General features: G+C 35.9%; 1 protein-coding gene and 2 long non-coding RNA genes across 4 annotated transcripts; all 3 read right to left on the bottom strand.

Annotated features, from left to right (window-relative positions):
- Positions 1 to 1,431: 1,431 nt before the first annotated feature.
- Positions 1,432 to 2,792, bottom strand: LOC124442014. Its single transcript, XR_006947060.1, has 2 exons — positions 2,558 to 2,792; positions 1,432 to 2,441 (listed from the first exon to the last, which is right to left on the bottom strand). It is a non-coding gene; the product is annotated as an uncharacterized LOC124442014 (long non-coding RNA).
- A 265-nt stretch (positions 2,793 to 3,057) lies between these two features.
- LOC124441868 lies at positions 3,058 to 7,388 on the bottom strand. The gene is made up of 2 exons (XR_006947018.1): positions 7,184 to 7,388; positions 3,058 to 3,279 (listed from the first exon to the last, which is right to left on the bottom strand). It is a non-coding gene; the product is annotated as an uncharacterized LOC124441868 (long non-coding RNA).
- Positions 7,389 to 7,969: 581 nt separating this feature from the next.
- Positions 7,970 to 11,157, bottom strand: LOC124441867 (protein O-linked-mannose beta-1,2-N-acetylglucosaminyltransferase 1-like). 2 transcript variants are annotated; one of them, XM_046992330.1, is made up of 6 exons: positions 10,667 to 11,153; positions 10,173 to 10,441; positions 9,902 to 10,075; positions 9,409 to 9,476; positions 8,873 to 9,166; positions 7,970 to 8,710 (listed from the first exon to the last, which is right to left on the bottom strand). In XM_046992330.1, the coding sequence occupies exons 1-6, from the start codon at positions 10,707 to 10,709 to the stop codon at positions 8,608 to 8,610; spliced, it is 951 nt and encodes a 316-aa protein (XP_046848286.1). In that variant the 5' UTR covers positions 10,710 to 11,153; the 3' UTR covers positions 7,970 to 8,607. The 2 variants fall into 2 exon arrangements, with proteins under 2 accessions (XP_046848286.1, XP_046848287.1); XM_046992331.1 differs by lacking the exon at positions 9,902 to 10,075 and having other exon boundaries at positions 10,667 to 11,157.
- Positions 11,158 to 12,432: the final 1,275 nt, after the last annotated feature.

The raw sequence follows: 12,432 nt of genomic DNA, 5'->3' as shown, positions 1-12,432 counted from the left end.
GGTTTGATGGTTCGCCTTCAAAACCGCTTAAACCAAGCCTATCAAGTTATCGAGGACTGTGATTTAGAAGAGCAAGAAAAGAAAGGATACATCTTCTTCCATATGTACGCCATAAGACGCATGTGTAAATACGTCAAAACAGCACAAGGTTTGAAAATCTTTGGTTACAGCCTTCCAACCTTCCAGGCTTTTATTCTGGCGGCCTTTGGTCCGTTTTTCGGTGTTGTTCTACATGGAATATTTATTCACATCCATGCAAAACAGAAATGAATGACCTCTGAAGATATTCTTTATGAACAACAAAATCTTTTTCAGAAATGGGTAAAGGGGGGTGGAGTGGACTTCCAGTGTCTTGCAAGGGTTATGATTTCTTATATCAAAATCAGATTATATAATTTCTTCTCCAATAGTTAATCCTTCCAATGTCCTCAGACTAAAGCAAAAGTTCATAACGTCCAAAATGGTACAATTAAATTCTCGCATTGAACTCTTAAAAAAAGGAACGTTTAAAGTACGTTGTACTAGTTTTTTGTTTGAATTATTATGTAGTGTTTTTATATGCTTTAGTTAAGGATATTGCAAGAGCGATAAACCCTAGAAATATGTATGTACCTACCACATATGATGCAATTTTTGATTATTAACGTAATTTAAAAGGATAGTTAAGGGTAATTAAGAAGTTTCAGGTGTTTTGAGATGATTTTGAAAATAACTGTTAGTGGTTTTACACAAGAGTATGGAGTAAACAGAACTTAATGGTAGCAGCAAATGATTCATTTTAGCAATCCTAATAGGATGGGATAAAGGAAAGACAAAGAAACAGATTAGTTGGTTTTCAAATAATTATCTTTAGCGAAAATTCATCGTGTTCTTCTGCAGGAATTATTAAAAAAAATGGTTTTATTTTACTCTTTACAGTTTGTTTCTTTGCCCTTCGAATGACTTGCAGTGCATATCATTTTGTTGGAAAAATAGCAGTTAATATAAATAGAAGCTACATGCACACTTTAGCTTGATTCAATTCAACTGTATCGACTTGCCAATTTGACTTCACCAGATCCAGATATATGGATAAAACATTAGTCACATGACATTCTTCTATGTAAACGATATCATATCGATGTTAAAGAATACGATAGACAATTAGATATGTTAAATATGACTTGACCACATACCCACTGCAATGTTGTTTTTAATAAGTCAAATGGAACTGTTATTCAATGTATATTTCATTCCCCATTTGATAAATGTGCCAGAAAATGAGAAAAGATAATTTGACAAAAATACGTTGTAAGACAAAGTAACATATTGTTCCTGCTTGTCTATGACTTTAGGTTTAAAAACCATAGAGGGCCAAACTGCGATATCCAAGTTGATTTTGATAAATAAGAAAGAAAGAGTCTTGCCATGAAACAACAAATCCATCACAAGTCACAGTTTTTTATAATTTATTGTACGAACATTTTACTTGCTAAAACTTACATATTACTGGAAGTCGTTTGAGAAGTTCCTTTCTCTTAAATTTATTCCTAAGTTTATCATACATTACATTACAGATGTAAATTTTTTTTTGGGTCTAAGGACATGAGAGTAGAAAACATTGAGGTGTAAAATAATCTCTAAACATGAAAGAAGATGCCGCTACTATACTGGGGAAATGCCAGTAAATTTGATGATCAATTTTCACATGTTTTATACTTGTTGCGAGGTATGTCATTTTGTACGTTTTATGTAAATTTTCGTGAATTAAAAATACTGTGAAAAGTCCCAAATGGATTGCTAGCTGATGAAAAAATCATTTTACACCTTAATGATTTCTTCCTCTAAATTGTTTTCATCAGTTACCATGTTGGGGCAAAATTCCATACAGTGAAAAGAATTTCTGCTAATTTTATGCTTTGCTGAGCTTCGACACTCTCATGTACTCTCCCAACATGGCTTATATGACGTCAAAAGAAAACACACTATAGCTACGGTTGAATGAAAACAGCCCCAAACATTAAATATTTGTTAAAATTGCGTATATATTATTACGAAACAGCAATTTTGTGCACGTTATGATGACAAATTTCCATATTGCATTGAAAAGCGTATTTCGAAAAACATTTATCAAACGCTGACACTTGCTGGCATGGTGACCATGTTTAATTTAAATACATATGCATATTTTAAGCTGACAGTCGTTTCAAAACTACCGATGGATGTTATTTATTCATCACGGCATAAATGCTTTTCAATCAACATTATTATTCTAAAATCATTACTTAATAGAAATTTGTACAACATTATTCCAAAATAGGTGGCAGGAGCCTACTTTGAAATACTTTACCACAAAATTCGTTTTCTAAGTCAGAGAGCGAGGGAACTCTCTGACTTAGTAAGAATACGCCGAATTCAACAGAGTATATATGCTCTCTCAAAATCCAAGATTTCTTAAAAATCTAAAAGATAGCCAAAGAACAAATTAGCGACACAATAAAAACAAACACATAAACCTGAAAAAAGACTGAAGTCACTAAGTTACAAGTCAGTGAAACAAATAAAAAAATTTTTATACCTCATCTTGTTTTTCATCTTGTTCTCCATCAGCATGCTTCCCGTCTCTCCGTCAGCATCCTCTTCGTCGCTCCATCAGCATCCTCTTCGTCGCTCCATCAGCATCCTTCGTCGCTCCATCAGCATCCTCTTCGTTGCTTCATCAGCATCCACCTCGTAACGCCATCAGCATCCTCCTCGTAGCACCATCAGCATCCTCCTCGTAGCACCATCAGCATCCTCCTCGTAGCACCATCAGCATCCTCCTCGTAGCGCCATCAGCATCCTCCTCGTAGCGCCATCAGCATCCTCCTCGTAGCGCCATCAGCATCCTCCTCGTAGGACCATCAGCATCCTCCTCGCAGGACCATCAGCATCCTCCTCGCAGGACCATCAGCATCCTCCTCGCAGGACTATCAGCATCCTCCTCGCAGGACCATCTGCATCCTCCTCGCAGCACCATCAGCATCCTCCTCGTAGCTCCGTCAGCATCTTCCTCGTCTCTCCGTCAGCATCCTCTTCTTTTCATCAGCCTCCTCCTCATCTAAACGAAAAATCTAAAAACAAGTTAAGATTAGGACAGGAAAAAATAATAACGTACTCCTCTATCTTCTTCTTGATCTTCATCTCTTGTACCTAAAAAAAGACTGAAGAAGAAGTTATTTGTTTGATGGAAACAAACAATTGTAAGCACCCACCACTGCCAGGGTTCGCGTTCTTTCACTGTCCGTACGCTCGACATGTCTATAAAAATGCAACAACAATATCATGGCAAGTGATTATGGAGATCGTGCTTTCGCATTGTAATAGTTTTATCATGCTAAAACATTGATATCCATGACTGTACATGATTGAACATGTATGTTAAGTGAACAACTCTTTGAAGATTATAAGACTCGCGGAAAGCTTATCGTTTGAACCGTGCATTGTGTTATAACACCCTCAATGTTATAACACATGCAGTGTTCTGTAACATTGTCAAACGATTTATTACATGCGATATAATTCAAAAATACCTAGATAAAAACAAGATAATTAACGAATGTCTCATGCAATATATTCTCTGCTCAACTCTTTTCGATTTCATCCAAAAGGTTGTTTAATTATTTCGGTAAGGCACTAAGGTTTATAAAGATTTTGCAACACTCTGCCCGCATGTTGCAATATCAAATGAATTCTTATTACCTCAATTATATATTACAGAATATACAATTCTGTAATATATAATTGAGGTAATTGATTAAATTCCTCGTCTCTTCATGTGCATCCTTCTCGTTTCTTCATGTGCATCCTTCTCGTCTCTTCATGTGCATCCTTCTCGTCTTTCCATCTGCATCTTCCTTGTTCTTTCTATCTGCATCCTCCTCTTTCCCATCTGCCTCCTTTCTCTTCCACGCATCTCCTCCCGATCCATCGCTTTTTTTCGATGATGATTCGCATCCTGATCCTCTGATCCGCGATCGCCGACGATTCGCGCTGATCGATCTCTCGCCCGATCTGACCGACGAAGAGCCATCGATTCTCATCGCCGACGATCGATCCTCCGATTTGATCTGACCGACGAATTTTCCGCCGATTTATTGTCGCGATTGATCTTTCTCGCGATCATCGACCTCCTTGATTCGCGACGATCCTCGATCTTTCCATCGATTTCTCTTTCATCTGATCGATCTTATCGCATTTCTCTCGCTTCGATTCCTCCTGATCCATCTGCATCCTCCATCTTCCCATCCTCTTGTCCTTCATCTGCATCCTTCGTCTTCATCCATCTTGTCTCATCTGCATCCTCTTGTCTCCATCTCTTCCTCTTTTCCATCCTTTCGTCTCCATCTGCATCCTCCTTGTCTCTCCATCTGCATCCTCCTTGTATCTTCATCTGCATCCTCCTCATCTTAACGAAACATCTAAAAATCAAGTTAAGATTATGACAGGAAAAAAATAACATACTTCTCTATCTTCTTCTTGATCATCGTCTCTAGTGCTTAAAACTAGACTGAAGAAGAAGTTATTTGTTTGATGGAAGCAAACAATTGTAAGCACATACCCCTGTTATGGTTCGTGTTTTTCATTGTCCATAAGCCCGACATGTCCACATAAATGCAACAAAAATTGTTGAATGAAAATCATAGCAAGTGATTATGGAGATCGTGCTTTCACATTGTTATAGTTCTATCATGCTAAAACATCGATATCCATGACTGTACATGATTGAACATGTATGTTAAGTGAACAACTCTTTGAAGATTATAACACTCGCGGAAAGCTTATCGTTTGAACCTTGCATTGTGCTGTAACACCCCTCAATGTTACAACACATGCAGTGTTCTGTAACATTGTCAAACGATTTATTACATGCGATATAATTCAAAATACCTAGATAAAACAAGATAATTAACGAATGTCTCATGCAATATATTCTCTACTCAAATCTTGTCGATTTCATCCAAAAGGTTGTTTGATTATTACGGTAAGGCACTAAGGTTAATAAAAGACTATCGAGTTTAAAGATTTTGCAACATTCTGCCCGCATGTTGCAATATCAAATGACTTACCTCAATTATATATTAATATACAAATATTCTATGATATATAATCGAGATAATTCACTTGAATTCCTCGTCTCTTCATCTGCATCCTCCTCGTCTCTTCATCTGCATCCTCGTCGTCTCTTCATCGGTATCCTCTCCTCTTCATCTGCATCCTCCTCTCTCCATCTGCATCCTCCTCGTCTCTTCATCTGCATACTCCTCTCTCCATCTGCATCCTCCTCTTCATCGGTCCTTCTTCTTATCCTTCGGCATCTTCGTCTCTTCATCTGCATCCTCCTTCCTCCTCTGACCTAAACGTTACGATTATGACAGGAAAGTAACTTTCTATATCCTTCTTGATCCTCCTTGTCCGTTCTTGATCCTCTTGTCCATTCATTTCATCCTCCTCGTCCCTTCATCTGCATCCTCCTTTTCTCTTTATCTGCATCCTCGTCTCTTCATCTGCATCCTCCTTTTCTCTTCATCTGCATCCTCGTCTCTTCATCTGCATCCTTCTTGTCTCTCCGTCAGCATCCTCCTCTACTTTTCATCAGCCTCCTCCTCATCTAAACGAAAAATCTAAAAACAAGTTAAGATAAGGACAGGAAAAATAATAACGTACTCCTCTATCTTCTTCCTGATCTTCATCTCTTGTACCTAAAAAAAGACTGAAGAAGGAGTTATTTGTTTAATGGAAACAAACAATTGTTTAGCACATACCACTGCCAGAATTCGCGTTCTTTCACTGTCCGTACGCTCGACACTGTACATGACTGAACATGTATGTTAAGTGAACAACTCTTTGAAGATTATAAGACTCGCGGAAAGCTTATCGTTTGAACCGTGCGTTGTGCTGTAACACCCCTCAATGTTATAACACATGCAGTGTTCTGTAACATTGTCAAACGATTTATTACATGCGATATAATTCAAAAATACCTAGATAAAAACAAGATAATTAACGAATGTCTCATGCAATATATTCTCTGCTCGATTTCATTGAAAAGGTTGTTTAATTATTACGGTAAGGTACGAAGGTTTATAAAACATCATCGCATTTGAAGATTCAGCAACATTTTGCCCCATGTTGCAATATCTTGTATACTCTATAATATATATTTGAGGTAATTCATTTGAACGTTTCTCAAGTGAATTACCCACTTTATCTCACCTACTATAACATCACTTGATGCTACAGTAGTTCCTCTCAGGAGCAGGGACGGATTAACCAAAGGAAGCTGTCTAGAAGCCTCCACAAACAAGGGCCTTCACATTATTCAAAGGAAGAATAAACATAGTTGCTTTAAAGACGAAGGAAAAGCATTTAGTTTATTTGTTGGATCAATTTCAGCTGATGAAGAACAGACCACGTATGACAACGAATCACAGTAAACTCAGCCATTTTGCTCTGATGAGCATTGAGGACAATATTCTAACAGAAATAAACTTGGAAGAACTTATCAAAGACTGCCAGAATAAAATCGCAATAACTACTTTATCTCAAGTAGCAGCATTCACTCGTCGTATGCAACCGCTTTACACGCTATATTCGAAGTTTATACTTTTATCAAATGCTTTACGAAATTTGAAAGTAAATTTTACTGTTGAAAATGAGCAGCACATTGCGTTTAGAGTAAGGAAAGGGATCTTTACTACGTATTTTTGCTGCTCAGAGCCTCCACACATCTTAATCCGGCCCTGCTCGGGAGACATAAAATATTATATCCTTTTGTCACAAAGACAAAGGATTGAACTTGCTATTTCTAACAATGGCCAGTTGTTAGAAATAGGCAAAATGCAAAATCATCACACTTATGTGAATGATAACGATGAATGCAAAAATGAAAATATTTTCTGGACATGTATTGAAGAGGTCCAATAATTGATGTCAAGAATAGTGGGAAACTTTTGGCAGTTTCGTTCGTGTTCTCACTTCAATATGTAACTGAAACTTGACGGCATTTTGTGCTCCAAGATCGAAACATAGAAATACTAAGAAACCAAAGAAATCGATCATTCCTTCGAACAAATAGGACTCATAACGATGCTTTGAATATGCTGTAACGAGAATTCACATCACAATTGGGTTATACATTTTAATTCATCGATCTCAAACTTACATCTTTATGTCATCGACGATTTTTCTGTATTTAACCTGCCGCTTTCAAACATGGCTAAAATATCTCAACCGTGTCATGTCTTCAGTTGCTCGTCCTTTCCAACAAGTAGTCGCATTTCTTGAAGGCTGTCTTCGACTTTCAACAGACTTTCACCTTTCCCAGACGAACAGCTCGGTCAAATAGGGTTATCGAAGTGAAAGACCCTACTTTTCTTCTGATAACTTTCATATATCACATGAATTAATTATTAATTCATTCGTCAATTTTGTTCAAACCATGATAAAAAGGGATTAAATTCATTGATTGCATGAAAATATATGCAGGGCAAAGACAAAAGGAATTAAGCCTGGTTATAAGTTAACTAACGACATTGGTTAGTAAAAGAAAGCAAAGCCTTTTCCCCAGAGGTTTGGAGAAAACAAAAGAATATTTCTTTTGTTTCCTCAATGAAGAGTTTGCGAAATCAATGATTGTAAGGTTATGACGGCAGACAGAGCATGTCGTGTTGTGGTAAATTTTATCTAGTATGAACAAAAAATTATCTCACCCAAAACCGCAATTCAATGCACCATAGCTAGGAGAGTTATCATTTTTCTCCCACCTGACCACCTTTATTCAACTTGTTACGTCAACAAATAAATTAGAAGGCATATCAAAAGCTTGTAATTTATTCACGTGGGAATCACCCACATGTTATAGAAAAGCTTTTGTCGTGCTCAATACTTATTATGAACATTGGAGCCCTGCTTATTGCAATAATATGACTTGCCATTGTAAAATGTAATGTAATAATTTAACGAGAGAATTTTATTGACAGAACTAAATGGTAGCAAGTGATTCATTTTAGCAATCCTAATAGGATGGGACAAAGGGAAAGAATGAGAGGTAAGTTCGTTTTCAAATAATTATCTTTAGCGATGTAACGATAGCAGGACTTTCAAATGCGGTAAATGTTTTGTGGGAAAAGCGCGATTGTTTCTTTTCCGTGGTTGTAATCCTTAAAATTACATTATTAACAGTAAAACTGAACAAATTGAAAGTTATCTTTTTCTCTTATATTCCTTGTTCAACGAGTTCATTTCCTTGATCAAACCATGATCAAAATTTATCCAATCACATTTACATTAAAGTTTTTTAAACTTCAAGATTTCCCCACATTCATTTAGCTTAAATCCCGCATGATAAACGAATGATATCTCTAATCAAAGATGATCACGCAGTCTCCGATTTTTTAGGAATGAAAATAGGTTTTACGTTAATTGGTTTATGTTTGGCGTAAGGTGAAGTCGGTGATCCAACAATTAACACGTGATTACCCTTTAACCATAATCTCCACATGCTTTTATGAAATCCTCGAGCATCTAAGTCCCAGATTCGTAAACATCTCGCTATATTATTCCATGTTGTCCAGTCGTTAGCATGTTTCATTTCAATATAAAATATATATGTTTTATCAGATGTTTCTGGAACAAAGTCTTTCTCGTTCTTGCAAGGGTTTTTACTGTGATCCAACTGTGTTCTGCCAACCTGTAAAAAACAGTAGATAGACATCTCTAACAATCAAATGACATAAATATACGCACTATGATGATAATTAGATCACTGAATCACTAAGTAGAAATCTCCTTCATTGTCCTGTGAAAAGAAAAATATTGTTGTCAATATTTTATAAAATCCTGCAAGACATACCCTACAAGCCGTTCAATCTCCTTCTCATAATTTTCTTTTTTCAACAATCCAACATTAAACTTAACGTTAGGTTCAGTATTCAACGTATGTTTTTTGAAATAGGATTCTTGAAAAAATACATTCATATTCAGGCCTTTGGCGCCAAAATGGTAGGTTCTTGAGATATCCGGAATGATACATTCACGTCCCTTTTTGTTGCTGTCCATCCTCATCCACATATCCCAATCCCAAAAGAGATCAGGGGTTGGCCATTTTGGCTCAAGTTCTTCTTTATAAACTCGTCGTTTGAGCAACCTGTTAATGCAAAGAGAAATAATAGATAGAATGAAGTTTATACTATCTATACATTTATAGTGCTGCGTGATGTCATTGTGGCGTGATGTCATTGTGGCGTGATGTCATTGCAGCGTGAGGTCATTGTAGCGTGATGTCATTGCAGCGTGATGTGCTTGTAGTGTGATGTCATTGTAGCATGACGTCACTGTTGCGTGATGTCATAGCGTAAACAAAATCATTTGTAGTAATAAAATTCTCACCAGCCTAAACCAGGCATTGTTTCTACACGATATAACATTGCAGGATCATTACACGTGTGATCATAACCCTAAAAATAGAAATACTTGTTTTGCAATTAAATCATTAATCACATAAATTAGTTTTCAATGGATGTACCATTTCTAAGGTAAATTTCCTAAATTTCACTTTGTGATGTGCAAGGAAGGAAGCTCGATAAAGACAAACATAATGTAACCAATGAAAACTACAATAAGATAACAGATTCTTGTACGGAGATTTCCATTTTCCATTATAATGTGAAAAATATTTGAGATTTATTTAATTTACATTCTGCACTCTCGTCAGAGATAAACTGGACTCGACAAAAAAGGAAAAAGAATCAGAGACGTTCAAAACCACGTTAATAAAGTTGAAAACGAATTAAAATTTTGTTGTGTAGCAAACACAAGCCAACAATAGAGTAAAAGACTAAAAAGATGAAAAGAATGTTGTTAGCTTTCGTTTATAACAAACCTGATCATTCCACGCCGATATACAGTACAGACTTTCATCTGTATCCATTAAAGGCAAAAATTGATTAAAATAACTAAATATGTCCACAGATACGTCTAAATCTTCTTCCAAAATAATCATATACCCAGCATTGGGATAAGCATTAAACGTCTCTGTCAATGTTCGCTTGTAATGCTAGGAGGAAGAGAAAATACATTTAAAAAGTAATAAAAGGAACGAAAAAATTTTGATTACATCGTGTAAACACTCTCAAAGAAAAAGCCTTACCAACCTGTGATATTCTAGCGTTCTTACTGCTAATAGGAATATGCTGTACGACTTTTACATCATATAGCCTTGCCACAGCAGCTGGTTCTTCAAAGAATCCATCAATAAATACAGTAAATAACTCCTTCTTTGCTCCATGAGATGACAACATTGACCGTAAGCCACGATAAAGATAATGTGGCCTGTTACTAGCAATCACAGCAACAGGAATGTCTTGAACTTTTTCTAACTTCAACGGTGTTGTTTTAATTTCAATTGCAGCAGGATTATTACCTACAACATTTAAGAACATATTCTGTCAGTTCTTCATATCGTTCTAACATTAGCTGCAATAACAGTGATATCCTTATTTCTACAATTTTTTCCATGGAGTATTCTCAGAATATTTTCTCGAAGTTTTAATGCACAATGTGAATGGCAAAATTACTGAACACATCGCTGTACGTTCAATTAAATAAGAAATCTAATCCTACATGGATGTAACGAAAAGATACTTACAACTGCATACACTTCCATAGCCTTCAAACTTATCACAAAACATTCTTCTTCGCTTTGATTCTTCACTGTCATCCCAAGCACATTGAGATTGTTTAGCAGGAACAAGAGGAACTGTAGAACGAGCAGTGACAGGCTCACCCCAGTTCCATATGTCTGCTGCGTGATGATGTTTCTCTGAGTATTTCTAGCCACGTTTTGTGACGATAAATGACCAGCTATCCCGCCATTTTAGTTCATCGGCATAAACACTACCAAGACTTTTGAGCAAAAGCAATATCGGCGATCATGTAAAGACACAGTTCTCCACGTAAAAGGATTCTTTAAGAAACTCTTACAAGTGAAAAGGAAACATTAACTTGTAGCATTATTTTTCCATCTGTTAAAATGTGACTTCAATACGATCGGAAATATACGTACTCGACTTAATGGTCATTGTTTGCACTCCATTTCTCTTCCATTTGACTTGGTGCAAGCAAAATGGTAGTTCAGTATAATGAGCAAATTTGCGCAAATTTAAGGGAGACTGGCAACCGGCAAATACTTCATTGCTATCTTACAATTGGTTCATTTGAATTTTTGTTTTATTGTGATTGGTTTGACGGATTTCGACTAATAGCCAACTGAACTAACATAGTCAAGCTCACTGTCTGAATTGAATGTTTGATCGTTTCATAGCAATTTTTATAAGCATGATAGAAACTAAACTACAATCAGATGGATTTTATGGAAATCTTTTACAAATTCATATATTGACATGAATGAAGCTGTCCAAACTGTGAACTTTTTCAAGAGGGTGAAAAATTTATGTATAAATTGTAAATGCTTGGCGAAGACGATCTCGCGAGCGACATTTCAGTCATTGATGTTCAAAAGAAAGCCAACATTGTTTTGAGTTTTATCAACAGAAATTTACATCCAAAATCGTAAGTAAAGGACAAGTGAAGTGTATGCATGAATGTAATATATCAAAGTCAATTTATGCGAGTATGTGATGCGATTTATGTCAATATGCCATATGGTAAGCAGATTGATGCTTCTAAAATTGTTGTTGCCGAAGGAGTTTTAGCTATAATTTCTTTAGTGCTTGGGGAATCGTGGCCGTTATATGGCAGCAAAATCCTACATTCCTGCAAATATATTTCAATGGACAAAAAATCTGTAGCCATAAGGCGCCATACTATTATTTACTTTATCATAAGCAAATGTTTGGGGCTTTTCAGTTTATGATCATTGATCATTCAATCATTGGACAGTTATACTACATATTGTTTAAGATTTGAGAAAACTAACATTGATTACATGAGAAGCTGTTTACTATAACCTGTGATTTTGAGTCTTCTGATCCATGAAGCTTTTATTTTGACAATTTGACTGGAATGGTATTAAACCTGAGTATTTCACATACATGAAATGTTGTCCCATGTCACATATTGTCCCCTTTTCAAACTGAACACCTCATGTAGAGATGTAAAGGTGTGTTAATCTATGGCTCATACCATAAAATCCAAAGGGCTATTGATGTATGAAAAGCATTTTTTATAGAGTAAAAATGTCTTCCTATGTATGCAGATAAACCTTGAAATTTGGCAAAACAGCAAAGTATTTTCATGATCACTATGTAATTTTTCTGATGATCATTATAATTTCTAAACTAAATTATTTCAGATCAAACGAGCTTTGATCATATCAAAAGATATTTATCATAACCAGTAAGCATGACACATGAACCAAATATAACATTCATGTAATTATATAATTAAAGACAT

This window comes from Xenia sp. Carnegie-2017, unplaced genomic scaffold, assembly GCF_021976095.1.
Source record: "Xenia sp. Carnegie-2017 unplaced genomic scaffold, XeniaSp_v1 HiC_scaffold_20, whole genome shotgun sequence".
In the NCBI taxonomy this organism is placed as follows: domain Eukaryota; kingdom Metazoa; phylum Cnidaria; class Anthozoa; order Malacalcyonacea; family Xeniidae; genus Xenia; species Xenia sp. Carnegie-2017.
Note: the sequence above shows the minus strand (reverse complement) of the source record. Positions and strands in the feature narration are given on the sequence as shown.